The sequence below is a fragment of the Megalops cyprinoides genome, chromosome 12, assembly GCF_013368585.1.
Source record: "Megalops cyprinoides isolate fMegCyp1 chromosome 12, fMegCyp1.pri, whole genome shotgun sequence".
In the NCBI taxonomy this organism is placed as follows: domain Eukaryota; kingdom Metazoa; phylum Chordata; class Actinopteri; order Elopiformes; family Megalopidae; genus Megalops; species Megalops cyprinoides.
The window spans coordinates 14,066,119-14,085,766 of record NC_050594.1 but is presented as its reverse complement, the minus strand read 5'-3'; the positions used below and the strand labels follow the sequence as shown (position 1 = coordinate 14,085,766).

At 47.7% G+C, this 19,648-nt stretch overlaps 1 protein-coding gene across 1 annotated transcript in view; it reads right to left on the bottom strand.

The window, feature by feature from the left end:
• The window catches only part of pacrg (PARK2 co-regulated), a 106,272-nt gene that overhangs the window by 27,734 nt on the left and 58,890 nt on the right, over window positions 1-19,648 (bottom strand). Inside the window, exons 3-4 of the mRNA XM_036542981.1 lie at window positions 16,727-16,898; window positions 12,418-12,567 (exon numbers count right to left, since the gene is read on the bottom strand). Of these exons, the coding sequence (XP_036398874.1) occupies window positions 12,418-12,567; window positions 16,727-16,898 (322 nt within the window). The remainder of the gene's footprint in view (window positions 1-12,417; window positions 12,568-16,726; window positions 16,899-19,648) is intronic.

The following is a 19,648-nucleotide window of genomic DNA, read 5'->3' as shown; positions in this document are numbered from 1 at the left end:
CGTTCAGGGGATGCAGGTGAAGAAAACGCTGTGGCTCTGGGAGGACTACTCTTTTGTGCAAGAGCGCATCCACAACCGTTTCAGGAGCTTATGACTTTGCAGACCCGTGAGGTATATGATGATGCTGTCTATGTGGGAGATGTGGGGAGCCAAGAGGGAGATATAAGGGAGATTTGGGGCATGAGAGAGATATGAGGTTGATCTGAGGCACTAGGGGAGATGTGAAGCACTTAAGGACATATGACCGAGATTTGCGGTATACTGAGACTGAGATGTGAGGGGAATGTGAGGCAGAAGTGAGAGAGGTGCACCCGTATTAGTTTCAGTTGCGTTTTGGTGGAAACAGTTGATGGTTTACCCATCTGTTGCAGCTGAGGAAAGAGATCTCTCCCCTCCCCCCCATTTCATGGTCTTTAAAATTGCTCACAACCTGGTCAACACTGTTTGTCTGTCTCCCATTCACATTCCTCCCCCCAGTGTGGAAAACTCCTCTTCCTGCTAGTAGAAGCCATAAAACCGGCTAGCCACAAAGAATCTGAAGGTTGCTCTGCTCAAACTGGGACAAGATAGAAGCTGAGTGACGCATATACAGGTTTTTGTCCGCATGGTGGCCCAATGTTCATTATGCAAGTCAGTAAATGGAGCATTTTTTAACACACATAAATCCAACATTCTTTACCTCTGGGCCCGAAGCCCTTTCTGCACATGCGAGTTCCCCAGAATTGGAATGCGTTCTATGGTTCTAATTCCAGGGAGGGAGTCGAAAACTAATTGCTAAGCTGTTCCGCTAATTTTTTATTTCTAGGATAGAGGGCAACTGTCAGATCCCAAGGGGTGCGGAGCTAGTCCCTGAATCCAGGGCTTTGCAGAGAAGTGAGGCTATCTGATTAACCCCTCAGCACTGTGACTTGCGACAGAAAAAGCGACCGGTTGCTGGTCAACTTTTACAGGTCAAAGCTGCCCGCAAACGAACATCGGCAGACAGCCCCGTGCCCATCGTGCCAGCTTCCTGGACCAATGCGAAAGTTTGTTTGATGATTTTCGTTTTGATGAGCTCAGATAAAAACTCATCACGATGTATTTGGGTCAATTTCACAACTAACTTGGTTTGGAAACGTCTATAAATAGGTAGAGTGGCAGTTTTAATTAATCGCTAATAACTGACTGAATTAATTGGATGTGATCCTGCCGATGCAGCGGTATGGAAGGCTGATCGCTGTTACACTGTCGCAGCCCAGTGCTGGAAACAGACTCAGACAATGCCACTCTACTTCTAGTACCGGACACACGTGTGGATGTGGAAAATACTAAATACCTCCAGATGTTTCTACGCATCTCCCCGCGAGAGAGAGGGCGCTGTGTTGAGTAGTGACATTGAGGGAAGGATCAACCTGTCAACTTACACTTCCAAACCGTGTCCCAACACGAGCACGAAAAGCACATTGTACACATTCCCAAGGGGCGCTGCGATAAGCTCCTCCGGTCTCCGGCGGCCCCCGTGGTGGCCAGCCCTCTGCCACCAAAGCAATTAACGAAGACACACAGATACACAGCAACTGTTTGACGAGCGAAAATAAAAACATTAATGCGAAAAAAAGAGCCTGCGTAAACAAACCAATATATCAGATCAACAAACACAAATGTGCTGATTGCAGGACCCTAAAACTGTGCTGTAGACTTCCAGAATAATGGTGCACAAAAATGTAATTTGCAAGCACTTGTCCCGGAAGGAGAAATCTTATTTGCATTGAAATGAACAGTTTTAGCTGTCTATTCATGCAGCCCGCGATTGCAGCTCCGTGTCTGTGTGTGGGTGAATGGCTGGATGATGGGGGTACATCCCTGAGGGCTGGGCTGGGCGTAGTGACACATATATTTCCTGAGCGGTGATCACTTCGCTGGGCCCGAGACCCCCACCAGCTCATTTTGGAACGCTGTGACACAAGAGGAGACCCTGTTTTTTTTTGTAGCCTGTGCATGACCTTCCTCTCCTAATCCCTGTCAACAACTCAACATATGTGCCGGCACACACGCAATCACGCATACACAAGCGCACACATACTCATACATATGCCAGCACACACGTCGTCATGCACACGTTGGCGCACGCATACTCATACACATACCGGGACACATGCGCTCACACATGCTGGCACACAAGCACTCATCCACATACTGGCAAACACGCACTCAGACACACGCTGATACATATCCACCCATACACATGCTAGCACACACACACTTACACAAACTCAAAGAATGAAAAGGGTGAAGAAGGTATGTGTCGGGAGCAGCACACACGAAAGACCTCTGGTGGCTTCTGATCGCAGTCCTGTGTGTTTAAAGATTACCGTACGCTGCTCTGGCCATGGGCAGTCAGAGCAACCTGCTACTGTAGGATCAGCTTGTCGCCGGTGACTGATGGCTGTCCTGCTGGTAGCAGTGCAGGAGCAGCACAGTGGCCCTGCCCTTGAACGTGCGGTGGTGACAGCGCCTGCGGCCGGTTTGCTCTGCATGTACTTGTTTTGCGTGCTTGCAGTGTGTTTTCCTGGTGTGTGCATCGCGGCCCCGCTGTGGGCCTGGGTGTGCTGTATTCGGCCTGATCGCCGCAGCGAGCAGGGAGCTCCACCCCCCTTTTGGGCGCGGTGATCCCCCTGCCCTTGAGCGCTCTTGGCCCTGGTGAAGTTCCCCGTGCTCAGCGTTAGCTATGGATTGCAGCACGTCTCTATTGAGTGTTTTTTATTGGTAATCAATACGAGCACTGGCTCCTGATGGGTCTCACTCATTACGGCTCTTTAATAACACTGTGCCCCACGGTGACTGGGGGCCACACTCACAAAAACACAAACACACACTCTCACAGTGGCAGGAGCTCTCCAAGGTGTGGGTGTATAATCTATAAACACCACTCCTCATTCACTCACTCTCAGACACACACATACACACATACACATACACACACATACACACACACACAAATACACAGTGGCAAATGCTCTCCCAGGTGGGGATGTAAAATCACTGGCCATATGCTCCCTTCCTCCAGGACGGTAAGGAGTAATCTCCATGGTCACATGCGGATATATATATGCACTTTCATTTCTGCACTCTTCATTCCATGTCTCAGGATGAAAGGCCTGCCTCCTGAGGTCAGGGAGAGACTCAGTGGGGAGGGTTACCAGCCAGGGAGTGCAGCGTTACGTGATGCATCAGTGGGGTCTACTTCTAAGGAATGAGAAACTGTTTTCTAGACTTGGAGTAAAAGAGGCTGGTATCCAGTTCGAATAAAATACACATGCGGATAACCTATGTGCACACATTCAATTGCGGCACCAAAAAAATTCATCAAAAAAAGGAAGCTTTTTTTAATTTCTAGAAATGACTAAAAAGATAACACTGATGAGTTATGATCTCTAGGATGACTGTAGATTGTTTAGAATCTTGCGCTAAATGATTGTTATAAATGGGACGGTTCTGTAGAGCCTTCCGTTAGGGCTGATTCCAGCAGTTAACAGCAGCACTGTGGGAGCTGGACAGCCAACAGAAACAAGCCCAGCTGCATGAACCCAGTGGATCCTCCTGCCCGATAGAAGCTCTCGTATTGGGTTGAATCATCAGAGTGGATGACCTCTCACGTCCTAGAATAGCAATGCTCGGAGGGTAAAGCCCTGCTGTCAGGGGAGCACAAACGACCTCGGTCAAAGGGCCGGCTCTGAGCCGCGCGACCTCTGTAACTGCGTTTTTTTTTTTAAACGTGATAATCCAAAACCGTTGCGAAGTTTCAGCACCGAGAGGAAGTGCTTGCAAACAGCTACCCTTTCCTCTGTGAGAGGGGACGGTCGTATCTCGTCTTACTATCACCCGCCAGTTCAAACCGCCACGGCGACGTGTCACAGAGCCGCTGCTCCGGAGGCAGTCAGGGTGATCCCTCCGCACGGTCAGATCCCGAGCACACTGCGGGCGCGGGCTGAGGGGATATCTACTCCCTAAATATTTCATGCAGGGCTCTGAGAATCCCTCGCTCTGATGAGTGTGCTAAGCTCCGTAATGCCCGCGCTCAGATACGCCAGAGGTCAGGGCGTACAAGTGCTACCCCCAGCGTCAGCCTGAATTATTCATCCCGCAGTCACGGAGAGCGACTTCGGCGGCTATATACATTTGAGCGATTTGACAAGATTCAATTGTGCAGACAGGGGCGCGCAGCGATCCCTCGTAATGCGGAGGGGAAAGGGAGAGATAATGTGACAACCCTGCCTCTGGAGGTCACATTGTGTTGAGTTAATTACAAATGCCTCTGAAGAGGAATGCATTGTGTTGTACTGTAATGTGGACGCAATAATAAGATTAAAAAAAAAAAAAAACAGTTTCTTGTTTAAGGACAACCTTGGCAGTTTCTTGAACTGGACAGTTGTCGGAAAGCAGTTTTTGATTGATTTTGGCTACTTTTTAAGTCGTTTTTTTCTTACAGACAGACAAAAAGCTGTGCAGTTGTGAAGAATCCAGGGTGTTGTCCAGGGTGAAAAATCAGAGGCTGAGCTAGGATGCTCACACCACAAACAATGCGCTTGTGTTCCTTGTATGAATCTTTGACTTGGATAGCACAACACAATCCAGCAAACATACCACAGATCATGCATGCAATGCCAAAATCAGGGACATGGCAAGGAGGAATCAGATTCTACACAGGTCTGTAGAAAATCAAAGAAAACAAACCAGAGCAAGAAAAATGTTGGTGAGTAGGACACAGGTCTTATTTTGGTTCCTCTCTCTCTCTCTTTCTTTCAAAGCCCTGACAGGATGTTTGATTTTGTAAAGCAAACATGATTCGTATGCCAGTGCGCCATGGCTGCTCATGGTGTTCCTGCTGTGAGAACATGACAGGCTGCTGGAGGAGACAGTCAACTTTTCCCCCGCTACAGTCACCAGGCTCACCACACATTCCACCTCCGACGCACAGTTCACAACTCGCACGTTCTGCACCAACACAGAGGCTGCGCTGCGACATAGCATACACTCACTCACTCACTCACTCACTCACTCACTCACTCAGAACCATATTCGCACATGCACACACCTACACACACGCACGCATGCGCATGCACGCACACACACACAGATGCGCGCACGCACACACACACACACACACACACACACACACACACACACACACACACACACACAGAGTGAGCTCTCTGTCCTTCCCTCAGTAACAGACTTGAGGGCAGCTGGTAATAAGAGCCATCTTTTCCACCCAGCAGCCCTTGCAGCAGGGAGGTTTATCCGAGTGTAAAATCCACTGGCTCCTCGGACTGGAGGCCCCGGGGGTGGTGGAGGAGAGCACATTCTCCTGCCACTGTCACTAACACAATATGGCAACATCTGCTCCAGCGGATCCCCTTTCATTGGCCGGGAGAGGGGGCTGATCCACGGAGACAAGGCAGCCCAATTGTTGGCGCAAAAAAGAGAGGAAGCAGGGGCCAGGGAGGAAGGTGGTGCCAAGGCAGCGGGGATCAGGAGGCAGGAGCTTTGGGGGCAGGGGCCAAGGAAGAGGGCGGGGCCAAGAGGGCAGACCTAGGAGGGCAGAGCCTTGGGAGGAGGGCGGGGAGGGCAGGGTGTAGGAAGTGGGAAGCCGACAGTTTGAATTTCGTGCTGTTGTCAGATCTGATCTGAGACGGCGGCTCTCAATCTGCTTCCCCCTGCTCTCAGAATATGACATAAAGTGGATTAAAGTTATATGGCATAAATGATAACACAGGTCAGCCAAACAGGAAGGCTGAGTATCATACCCATTGATCGGGGTGAAAAAATATACAGCCCACACAGGGGAGTCTTGGAGTGTGTTGGGTCAGTGGGTGCAGGGCCCGTGGAGGGAAGGGTCAGGGAGGGCAGGGCACATTGGAGGGGAACACTGGCGGCGTGTGAGGTGATGGTCTCTGACCTCCCTGACCATGCGTCTCTGGGTAATCCTACGAGCTTAACTGATATGCGCTTCCCTATGAAAGGGTGGATCTGGTTACTCTGGCTGGCTAGGGATGGGAGCAGGTGGGCTGGAGGGCACACACAAAGCTTCTGCTATGCCTGAGAGGCCAAACTGGGCCATGTGTTTGCATGCAGAACCATGAGCTCGCCTTGGTGACTGACACCAGGGTGATAATGAGAGTGGGGCTAAAAAAAGGCAAGTCGTGCACAGCCAATCTCAGCTGTTGTTCAGGTGCTGAGCTGGGGGAAGGCACCACAAAGTGTGTGTGTGCGCTCGTGTGTGTGTGTGTGTGTGTATTTGTGAGTGACTGGTGTGTGTGTATTACTGGCTGGTGTGTGTGTGTGTGCGTGTGTGTGTGTGAGCAGCTGGAGCAGGAGTGAGTGTGATATGTATGTGTGTTTGTGCATGTGTGTATGTGTCTAGGTGACTGCTGAAAGAGTGAGTGAGCGTAATATATGAGTGTGTGTGCGTGCGTGTCTGTATGTGTGGTGTGAGAGTTAATGACTGCGATGTATGTGCACATACGCCTGTGTGTGTGATTGTGTGTGGTGTGAGAGTGAGTGAGCGCGATGTGTGTGTGTGTGTGTGTGTGCGTGTATGCTCGGGTTGTGCGCGTGGGCGGTGAGAGTGTGCCTTAGACTGATGCAGACAGGCAGTGTGGAGCCAGGCACACATGCTGATTTAAACAGGGCTGGACAAACGACTGCACACGTACCCACCATGTGGTGCCCGGCGCCTGTGGGAATGTCAAACACAATGATCTAGTGCTGAGCTCCGGGGGAACTCTCCCTGCCAGGTATTAGTCTGTTTGTCACATGTGCGGCCGTGCACTGCTGGGAGACTAATCGCACGCTGGATGTGAAACAGCAACTCTCGACCTGCGCGCAGGGGCTCTTTGCCTTTTCCCCTTTCCAGCCTCAGGATCCGTATGGTCAGAACTGAACCGCACATCAATAACCTATATCAGCATCTGCCCATAAATGATATGATAATAATAATAATACCGGTGCAGTATTTTTGAGTGGATTTCAGCCTTGTGAGAGGTGAACGGTAAAATTCCTCGGAAAGGCGATGAGACACGGGCCAGCTCGAGGGTAAGATAAGTGTGTTCCTTGAGAGCCTGTAATCCGACAATCTGTTTTAGAGTACCTCCAACTCTTCTGTTCCAGACTGCATTAAGCACAAAGAGATTTGGATTAATTAAGACGAACAACTGATCCAATTAAGTAATTAAGTGCTTTGGGATTAAACGGAGACAAAGCCCCGCTGTCAGTGGCCGTTCTCGGGACGGTCCTCCGCAGAGGGGGGGGTGGAGGTCCGCCCTCACCCCCCTGCAGCCACACCCCACTCGCCCACTCGAACCAAAGCAGAACTCGGAACGGGAAGAGGCCGAGCCAGGGGAGCAGCAGCAAGAACAAAGAACGCAATTATACGATACAAAAAGAGAGAGAGAAAAACAGATAAAAGGCAGAATAAATAAATATATTAGTGAAGAGAAGCAGAAAGCCCATCTCGGGAAAGTAGAAATGGAAAGCGTGATGCTCCCAGCTGCCTGAGTCGCACAGATTATGCATGAGCTCCTGCCTTATCAGGTGACCTTTAAATTGGAGGCACGACGCGGCTGGAGCCCTGGGCCGCCATTGCCGCTCTGATTGGCTGCCTGCCTCAAACCTGCTGACAATAGAAATTAACAGAAGCAGCGGGCATATCCAAAGGGAAAATTACATTTATATATATATATATATATATACATTTTTTTTTAGTTTCTTCCTTAAACATGGTAGAGGCAGAAAGTCATTATGTTCTCTGAAGCATGCTGAGAGGGAATGGTGGCTACAATTACCTGGGCCTGTGTCGGAGAGCATTGTGATTTAATAACAGATAGTGTGGCGGCCTCTGATTGCATGATAAATATTGCAGGGTTGTGAGGGGACGTGGCGTCAGCCGCACCTCTGGGGACCCCCCTGAGCGAGGGGTGCGCTGTCTGTGGGATCCCCCCACCCCACCCCGTGCCCCACGGTGGGCACCACACACGATGCATTGAACAGCAGAGAAGGGAGGGGGGGCTGTTTGGTACAGCCTGAGAACACATCCTGTTTAAATAGCTTCTGAGAAATAAATGATTTAAACAAATGTTTAAAAAGAAGATCCCACAGGAGTCTGATTCTAAAGGAGATATGTCAGACAATGAAGAATACCGACGGCAAAGAAAAAAAAACTGCTTCTATTAACACTTCGCCTGCTTTTTTTCATTAAAGCTGAATCACATTTGCTGTTTCTTTTATGAAAAGGAAAATGAAAAAGACGTGTCATCTTTGAGACTTGCAGATTTCATCTGCCAAAAAAAAAACATGTCAACTTCAAATAACGTCAGCTGGTGCTGTTAGTAATGTCACGGTGTGTTTATGGCTTTTAAACATGCTAGACTGTTCTGTCGCAAAGAAACTGACCTGGCTGTCACACTGAACATGCTGCAGAATGGCCTATCTTTTTCATTTTCCTTACAGCACCTGCACACACAGGGAGATACAGACAGACACACAAACAAACATCAGCACAAACTAGCACGCGCACACACACACACACACACACACACACACACACACACACACACACACACACACACACTCACACACTCACACACACACACATGCTCGCACACACACACACACACACACACACACACACACACACACGCGCACACACACACGCACGCGCACACGTACACGCACACACTCACATGCTTGCACACTCACACACTCACACATGCTCGTACACACACACACACACACTCACACACTCACACACATGCTCGTACACACACACACACACACACACACACACACACACACACACACACACACACACTCACACACTCACACACACACACATGCTCGTACACACACACACACACACACACACACACTCACACACTCACACACTCACACACACACACATGCTCGCACACACACACACACACACACACACACACACACACACACACACTCACACACTCACACACACACACATGCTCGTACACACACACACACACACACACACACACTCACACACTCACACACTCACACACACACACATGCTCGTACACACACACACACACACACACACACACACTCACACACACACACACATGCTCGCACACAGCCACGCGCTCGCAGCCTCTCTGTAGCAGAGACGGAGGGAGGCGGTCAGTAGGCCAGCGCTTAACTGCTCCATCTCTGTGCAGCGAGAAACAGAGCCGTCAGCTTCGGGGCCCGACGAGACAACTGAGCGCATCCGCCGCACAAATTCGTCAAGAAACAAAAAAATGGGGAACAGAGGGAAGGGGCAGGAGCACGAGAGGGAGAGGGGTGCGCGGGGCCCTATCGGAGCTGGCCACATTCCTAGCAGGAAGATAAAAGAGGCCAAATTAACTGGATCACAGGAAGGCTGGCGGTGATGAATGGGGTGTGGGGGACTTACACCTTGCAGATAAGGGGAAGAAAATAATCATAATAACACTGGAAAAAAACACACTCACTCTCAGGACAGCAGCTGAAGGAAGAGTGTACTCCTAATGCTACTGCTATTAGTGCTACTACTAATAACATTAATAGTTAGTGTTGTGATTACACAGTAATGACAGGAAATCAGACTCAGGGTTCTCTCATTTAGCCCTCACCATGGGGCCTGTAGAAACTTAATGATACAGCGCCGCACCTGCAGAACTGGACCCTGCTTGCTCTGACGGTACTAACCACTGCATCGTGTGGCTGGGAATAGCGTGTGCGTGGCTGTCCGCTCATGTGCGGGGAACGTGTGGACTTTTCACATCTACCACTTGTGACCCAAAGGCTTCATTGCGGGAACAGAATTCCTCACATATCTGGGAAATGTGTAGGATCCATTATAACACAAGCTCAACCTGCTTTTTATTTTCCGCTGCTCCCAGTCTGGGGGGCTCCATTGATACCTCGTATTCAGAAGGCCACGGCGTGCTGTGTGCTATTTGCTTTCCCTGTGTTCCCGGCAGCATGGAATGGCTGGTTAGCAGAGCTATATACCGCTCGTGCACCCCCTCGATGGTCGACCGTGTAGTGAGCCAATGCCCATGGGCTCTCCTGCGGTCACCGGGCCCATATGGACAAGCCTACCCTCTCGCCCCCATAGAGCCCTGCAGATGAAGGCACAGTGCAGGAGATATGCTCCCTGCTCCACCATACAGGCTGCACGTACCACTGCCACTGCCAGCAACACCGGTGTTTCCCAATGTCAGACCAGCCAAACTAAACGCACACATAGTGCTTCCACTCCTTCTGCTCACAGAAGACTGGAAACCGAGGGAGACAAATGAAAAATGTCTTCTGACTTTAGGCTAAATCACACAATTTAATGTGCCGCTCTGCTCTTTCTCTTAAACAACGTTACTGAAAGCGGAGTGAATTCCTGGTAGGCAGGAGCGCCAGTGCGCCAGATGACGGACTACGCCTCCCGCTCTACACGAACGTTGCTGTGTCTAATTAGGAAGGAGATTCATCACAAGGAGTGCCGTGAGGAATCAAAGCGTCAGTGTGTCATGGGGAGGAGCGCGTGGCACTGAAGCGCCGCTGTTCCCAGGCCCGGGGCCTGCAGGAAAGGGCTGGCAGGACCGGGGAGGGCAATGCGCTGTCCTGTGTGTGTCCCTTCCATACCACGCACACAAAGAGGGGACTTGTGTCCGTCACAGTGCGCCTGATAAAGAGGCTCTGTGCGCGGTGTGGGGGGGATGGGTGGGGGGACCAGGGACAGCGGGAGGTGGGACGTCCCACTGGTCTCCACGGCGGACAGCTGCAGCAGGAAGGGGAGAGGGACACAGGATGCCCTTTGAGAGCTGGCAGTGCCCTCCTGCTCCACACTGCACACTGGGTTCTGTTGTGGCTGCTGTAGGGAGTGGGGGTGGGGGGGGGGGTGGGGGGGGGGAGGGGCGGTGTTGTGCACACAAGGTTTTATTCTTGCTTGTTTGCTTCTTTGTTATTTTTAACACCACAGATGATTTATTGTGAATATGTTTTCTGGGTCGTTGCCTTTTGCTAAAAATAATTGAACGTGTAATAAGACTGGAAGTGTAAATATATCCGAGAATGAATTGAATCATTTAAAAATGGATAAATATGTATCCTGTAAAGTATGTCAGGAAAAAATGGCATGGATAGACTGTCTCAACCCAAACAGATGTCTCATCGCGCAGATATGAATGAGTAACGAGATTCTAATTATCCTCTTCCTTGACCATGACAAAGAAACATTTTTAGAGGGTATGTAAGGCTGTAAGGACTCATTTGCTGACTGCACAATACCCACGCTCCCCAGGTGTGCCCTCCATTTTTACCTCAGTGCTTCTCTATGACTCATTTATTCAAATCAGTGCTCAGACAACAGCCAGTCAAAACTCAAAGTTCAAAACTGAACACACAGAGATCTCGGTCACAGAAATTATGGCACTATTCACTTGCCGAATTTTTGTTTCAGTGTTCATCCAGTGCTTGGGGACAGGAAACTTCTGTGATGCCAACTGAACCCCTACAGGTCATAATTCACTGGATAATGATTGCACACATTCACTGCAGTCAGTCAGACATTCAGAAAGGTCAGATTTCAACAGAAGACCAAATAGCAAGGAAATATTAACAAAAAAAAAAAAGAAATAGAAATAATTAATGTTAACGGCAGGCTATCAGGCAGAGATAAACTATTCCTCGTGGGCAGGCTGGCTAACCGCTGTGTTGGAGAAATACCAACTCTAAAACGGTTACGGGATTGATTTGACAGCCAATTTACAGAGATTTACATAAAGAATAAGATTAATAAGACAGGCTTTTCTTTCTCTTTCTTTTTTTTTCATTTTACAATCCAGCAACAGATAACGTAACAGAATTAAAAAGACACAAGATTCAAATTGGATATTGATTAAGGGGAGCATAAAGCGTTGGGTTCTTCTGTTAAATCCTGTGTCTGAGTGAATGATTCACAAAGCCACGTTTCACGTCTCACTGACAGAACTGAATGCCACCCCTGTCTCCTCAGACTCCGTCTCACAATGGCTTTCAATGCTCTCTTCTGGGGTCTGTCACCACAACAAGAAAAGGTCCTGGCTATCTGGTGCCAATCTGAAAATGGTAACTGCAGTCCCAAATATCTCTGCGATTACAGCGGCATTCCTCAGACTACCAGAGAAGGGGACCAGAGAATTCTAGGCCCTAGACTGGCATTTCTGTGAACAGACTTCACAGCTACTCTGTAGCAGGGTAGCGCTGACTTCTGCAGTATTAGGAACAATGCATGAAATATTACAAACCAACTAGAGAGACAGAAAAGATGTCCCCACCCCCTGTCCAACCCCAGATGTGAGGTGGGGGGGGGGGTGCTGAGGAGCCACACCATACTGCTCACTAACTACTCACTGTTCATGTTCTTGAAGATGTTGAGGATGGGCAGGATCTGCCTGTAGTAGGGCACCAGTGCCTCTCCCACCATGTCCCCCGAAACCACTAGGTGCTGCAGGACCTTCAGGGTGGTGCAAATGACCTGCCTGTTCCGGGTGTTCAGGGCATCTGCGGGCGTAGGGGAGGGGTGGGGTCAGTGGCAAAAGGCAAGCAGCGGGTGAGTTTTGCAAAAAAGATTTATTTATTTAATTTTCTTTTTTCACTCTCTCAAAAGCTCCGGGGAAGGGTTTGATTAGGAATTAGTGATTCAGCCTTCAATCCCAAGCAATTTTCTAAGTGATAAGAATAATCCTCTATATATTAAAGTAAATGAAACCAAGACATGCTCACGCACACACACACCCACACATTCCTTCCTTGAAATCAATTTTTGGTGCTGGGCTTTGACTTAAATGGTTGGCTGCAATCAGAGATTTCAAATGCAGCAGGGGAGAGGGAATAAGTGAAAGCCAATCAAGGCGCAATTTGGCAGGCAGCAGCTCTTAGCTTCCACTCCCGCAGACGGGGTGGGGGGGGGTAGTGCAGGGACTGAGGTGGGGACTCTACAAAACATCTGTCACTTCTAAAGACTATAGGAGTAGGTAGGTATGGATGGCGGGGCTTTTAGGGGACTGATATCTGTTTATCTTTTTAAAGATACCAGACAGTTTTCAAACTTTCTGTTTATTATCACATATATCACACTTGTGCTGCTTTCACACCAAGCTAATTAGGCTCAGACGAGATGGAAGAACAGAGGGACAGATATGTACCAGGTGGACTGGAATTTAATAAAGCTTTCGACATAACATCTAGGAAAATAAAATCATATCCTGGCCCATTTTCTGGAAAAAGCGTTTAATAAAGCTTTTGGCAGACTAATAGGAAAAAATAATCATTTTTTATTGCGCTAGCAAGCTACTTAATAGCTTGTCGTCATGGTGATCATGTCTACCTAGTAAACAACAGTATCTACCTGTCCAGCTTGTTAGCTTGAGATAGTTTAAGATTAGCATATGAAAGTGTCTAGTAGCCAGCTGCGTTGATCTAACATTATGTTGCCATTGTTCTCTCACTTTATGTGTATGACAATCATCATATTTTACACACACACACATATATATATATATATATATATATATATATATATATATATATATATATATATATATATATATATGGAGAGAGTGATAGATAAATATATCACTTCACTTTTAATCTTCATTTCTTAAAAGAAGAAAGAATATATTTTGTAAACTCTTACATATGTAAAACTCTTCGATATGTGGAGAGAAAAAGAAAAAATATGAAGCTTGCAGAGATCAGTGACAAATACTGCATTTGAAAACAGCATGTTTCACCTCTGCAATGTCAAATAATGCCTGACAGTTAAAACAGGTAATATGCTAATGCATTCTTCACAAACAGGCAACTTCACTCAGTACTTGGTGACACGATCTCCGCTGAGACGTGGAGGAAAACCAGCAGGAAGGAGAAAATGTCTCCCTGGCAGATATTACAGGTGACACACAAATACACAGACACACAGACACACACACACACACACACACACACATACACACACACACACACACACACACGCCATCCTCAGTGATTCTGTGCAGCAGGAGCAGTACAGGTGAAAACGGACTTGACGCCTCCCCTATTTTCCTTTGTTAGTTTTGCTGAATTCACATTAAATTAGCATGTTTACTTACTAAAACTGAGGTAATACATAGCAATAGTGTTGAATGAGCTGAATAAGCACCTTCTTAGTTATTAATGCATTTTACACTGGCTCCCTTTCTCCTCTCACAGTAACAAGTCCTCATTCAAAATGACAGTATTTAAAACGTATATAAAAACAATATAATTCTAATTACTACCAGCAAAAACTATTTTTCTGCCTTTGACATTTAGAAAGTGTAAGAGTTTAATTATTCATTAGTTCTTTCTTTGCGAAAGGAGTCTCTGAGTCTGTTGTATTAGCATTGTACAAACTGCATTAGAATTGATATGAATAGCAATCATTTATTCATGCTAGTCTATTAGGTTTCCAGCACAAAAATAATTAAAAATATATAAATAAATATACTGTAGATCCTGTTTCTCCAAATGTCACAGGTGGTTGACATTTTCAAGATTCTCAGTGTATTTATCATACGTTTATTTGTACAGTTTGGTGTTGGAATAAAACATTCTCCCATCTAAGCTCTGGATTTCTATACTTTGTGAGTTTCAACCTCTGGAACAATGACTGTCATTCCAGCCTGCGTGGGCTTAACGTGGGTTTTTATTAAAATATGACAAGGCAGGTTATCAAAATGAAATTTTTTCTCATTTTCATTTTTTCCCCTTTTCTTTATTTAAATATCATAGGGCATATGCAGCATGTACTCCTCTAGTATGGCTTGGGGGCTGGGTCTGTGGGCTGGTCCATGAAGCTATTAATGCATTTGTCACAAAACAACTCCACAGAAATCACACCTACCTGGGGAGTTGTGTAGAGGAGAAAAGGCTTGTGAGGCAACAGAGCAGGGGGTAAGAAAGACACCACTGATCATAATGGTAAGCAGCTGGATATTGTTTTCAAACCTGGTGGAAATCACACACCAGTGTAGAGGGCACGTTAAGCAAACGCTACGGACAGAGGGGCTCAGAGGAATTTAGCAGGAGGAAAGCAAACGCAGCTGACAGTACCTGTGGTGCTTCCTCTACACACCTGTTTGCTGTGCGCCCCCACAAACTGCACCTTTTAAAGTGTGAGGGTCACACGGACAGACAGCGGTACGTTTCGCCGCAGTGAAGGCCCTCGGCAGCACCGTGTGCATTCTCATTAGGTGGCCTGGTGTGATCATCAAAATTCAAATATCATTCCTTCAGTCTGCCGCCCCAGAAACCAGAGAGCGAGACTGAGGCTATATTCATGTCAGAGAACTTTTTTTGCGTTTAAGATTACAGGAGCTTTTACCTTCCCTTCCTCTCCCTCCACTCCTTTTTTCATTTGGAAGTAATTAATCTGCAACAGATAGACATGGCCCGGCAGCTTTGCCGCATGGCCAGAAATGTGCATCTTTTAATAATGAGGAACCTAATAACGCAAGAGTCATTTAAAATTCCATTATCATATCTAGGTATGTGTTTTCATAAAGAGTGTATCACCTTTGGTCTCACCTTAGAAGGCAAATGAGAACACTGGCATGTCTTAGGAATCAGCAAGCACTGAGTGACAGTGAAGACATTTTGGAGATGAATGCAAAGCCTTTCATATTGCTCAATATGAGCGGAAATTCCTGATGACTGATAGATAGGATCTCAGTTCTCCAACAGACGGGCCGGGTGTGAATTTGCCAGCTAATCAGGCTGCAAAGAAGTATACATTTATCATATTTATGATTTATCAATAAATTATTCTCTGTTGTTTAAATGTGTTGGGAAACAGCTGAATGCATGGCCAGACTGCAATCACAGGCTTGAAAATGAAATCAATTAATAATTAATACAGACTGGGTAAATAAAATGGAGGTCGACGAAAAAAAAAATTGGGAAAGCAAACACACACACACACACACACACACACACAAAGGCAAACACGCAAATCTAAAAAGACTGCCAATAGCTTGGCAAACTCCAGGGTTGTCTCTGTGATAGAGCATTGGAAATCTGTGCTCCTTTCTCAGGTTGTCTCTGTGATAGAGAATTAGAAAAGCGTGTTCCTCAGTGGAATCCGTTAGGACATGTGCTTTGAAACTGAGACTCACTGGGCTACCACACGCGTGTTTCTCTGAGGATTATAATGCCACACTTAGTAACGCCATACTAGCTCGTGCACCTCCTCTGAGCTCTGACGCTGACCTTCTAGGTGACCGGCCCTGACTGGTAACCCTATTCTGAGAGGCGTTTGATCAACACCAGACCAGAGGGGAAGTCAGGTGTTATTTGCCCGGTCTGTATGTATTGTGCACAGACATTCACAGGGGATTTGCAGCCATTATTTTTGAGCATGACTTTTCCGGTGCAGGCCCTGACCCGGAGGCTTGTCTTGTCTCAGTAAGAAATTTATCTGTGGTGTTCAATCATGTGAGACGACCAAATAGGAATACAGTGTATCCCCCTCCTGTCAGTTATGTACAAAATCAAAGTTCAGTGTTAGTACTGCACTGAGTCATAGCTCGGTGGCAGTGTAAGTGCTGGACTGGGCCGTGGTTTAGTAACAGTATCACTCCTGGCTCAGCACAAGTTTCAGTGGTTCACTGTTAGCGGTCGTGGTTGTGGTCGGGACACTCACTCTTGATGGGGATGATGAGCTGGGGGATGACGGGCAGGATCTTGGGGCCTCCGTGCTCCAGCATGTCGTTGACGCCCTGCCGGGAGAAGAACTCGTAGGGGTGCACCGTCTCGCGGAGCCCGTCGAAAAACAGAGGCAGGTAGTGGTGGTAGTCCAGTTTCTCAATCTCTACCTGCGCGGAGACACACAGCACGTGTTTGGAGAGGAACGCTGCCCAGAGGATGCTGCTGCGCACACCCAGGAGTGCAGCAGCAGCGATGCCGCCATTTTGCTTTTGAACAATCTTCATTTGTGCTTTGATTCAGAGGCAATTTAGAGTGAATTCTTAATAATCCACACCTGAGTGCCTGCAGTTATACACTCCAGTTCCTGTAGCAACATACTCCAGTATCTACAGTAACACACATCACTATCTCTAGTAAATACTCCAGTTCCTGGAGTAGTGTGCTCCAGTATCTATGGTAACACACTCTAGTATCTGCAGAAATATGTTCCAGTTTCTGTGGTAAGGTACTCCACCAAGGCAGGCATTTAGTGTGGTTAGATTTGCAAGATTTTGCACTTATTGTATGTGTTACATTTCAACATTTGACATCAGAAAAAAGGTTTCTGGGATACCCTATAGCAGAACTGTCTCTTCCAAAATGTAGAAAGCATCTCTTATTCAAACATTTTACAATCACATATGGCCGTTAAATTTAGTTCGTTTTCTTGATGCAGTGTTATTTAAATCACTCGTTCACCAAGAATCAAATATTAAGTGAAGGTTATCTTTTAAACAAACAAGCCTAAGTAAAAAGCAATGTCACGATCTGTTAAGATCAAAACCCCCGAGAAGCGTGATGATTATACAACATGACGCAGTGTGCCTTCTGTGAGGGCACCCCCCCCTCCCCCGCCCCCCACGTGCTGGTTTCACCGCTCAGAGACCGAGGGGACCCTGTAATGAGAGTAAATCCCGTCAGAGGGAGGGTAAACACTACGACACAGCCGGAGGGGGTTGCAGGACAGCTGAACATGGCCCAGACCCTGTCGGATTCCAAGGGCCGCTGCCAAAATGTCACGGGGGCCATCGGGGGCCGCTTTGAAGCCCCCCAAACCTCGCAGAACCCCGCTAGAACCAGACTTCAAAGCTGGGCCCCGGACACAGGTCCTCCAGGGCACAGAGAAAGCTGGGTGGAGCGCAGATTGTCAGCTCCGGGCCACGGACGGCATCTCCGAGGCAATGCACTCACTGACCTTGACCTTTTCCACGCCGGTCAAGACCATCACAGTGAGCCACGGCGCTTTGAAGATGAGAACAAAAGCACAAGAATGCAGCGAGAAGCAAGTCCACTGGATCACTCCGTCTGACTCCCGCTCTCCACACGGAACTGCATTACAGCGCCGCCAAAGTGTGTCACTGCTGGATTTTGCAGTGAATTTAAAAGTTCTGAATGGCTTGAGAAACCACCGTTATTCACGCCTGAAAGAGGAGCTGAAATTGTGCTGCAGGTTACATCACAGGCAACGATACGAGCTCATCTCAATGCAGGATTCACAGCTTGCTATAATTTTTTTTGGAGGAACATAAAAAAGACATATGCCACAAAAAAAGGAGGAAAGAAAATGAAAGAAAAGAAGATAACTCTAAATATGAACCTTTAAGCAGAAATAACTTCCGCTCCAGAGGACATTAAGGAAATCTATAGAGTATTTCCAGTGGATTTATAATCATCAGTGTGACATTATAGCCACATGAAACCCACACTGGGCACAAAACTAATGTAATCACGGTCAAATAAAAATGTAAAGTGGGTAGGAATTCAGTGGGTGGAGTTCACCCAGAGCAGAGTTCACTCAAGCATCTGCGTCTGGTATAGAGCCTTCATGAGCCTCAGCGAATGCAGGATTCACACCTGAAATCACCTCACGCCACGCTTTACTTTAGCTTTCTCCCGGTGCCTCCCCCCTTCCGACAGGGCTGCCAGTCGATGAAACGGGGACGTCCGAGCTACCCTGTCTAAACAATTAGCGGACTGAAACAGAGCGCCACCGTCTCATCGGCATTGTGTGCTCCGCGGCTAAACGGAGACTTCCGCAGTGAATCAGGAGCTAGTCACGACTCTGCACCTAGCACCTCGCTTTGGCAGAGGGGGGCTATCCTTTAAAGCGCCATGTCTTTTTTTTGTCGGATCTCCAAACATCTTTGGTAGCACGTGTGAACGGGGCGGTCATGGGGATCGCTCGTAACAAGCACCGAGGCAGAGCTTCCATGGCCTGTTCTGAGATGCTACAGATGCAGTGGTCATAACAGTGGCAGTGAGCCTGGGGTCGAGGGGTTGTGGCTGTAGAAGGCCCTTCTCTGTGCACTGCTGCTTGGAAAGGCAGTGTACATCGCTCCCTTCAGAGCTCAAGTGTGGATGTGACAAAGCAGGGGCTAGGCCTGGCCCAGTCAGAGAGGTCACTGGGCCAAAGGGTAGGTAGGAAAGCAGGACTGTGCCCCTGTGTTAGCCAGTTACCAGGGGTCAGCAGGAAACCACACACACGTGCACACTAGCACACCCACACGAACAGCCCCAAGCACACATTACGTAGCATACAGTGTCAGGCCAACACATGCTCACTCACACATGCTAACACCCACACAAATACACAGCACAAACACAAAACACGTAGCATATACATACACACACACACACACACACACAAACACGCACCCACAAAAAGATGAAAAGCAACGCGTTGTTTGCTTTTTTTTTGATGTGCAGAGATAGAAGCGGTCCCAAAAGGGGTCTTCAAGATTAAAGGCAGAATTTGCTATCGTGGTTACAATCATTATCTTAATTCAAGGACAGACCCCGTTACAGAGCATTCCCATTATCAGAGAAACGCTGCTCCCGTTAGCGCTGGCCTCTAAAGCTCGCGGTTTGGTGCGAGCGG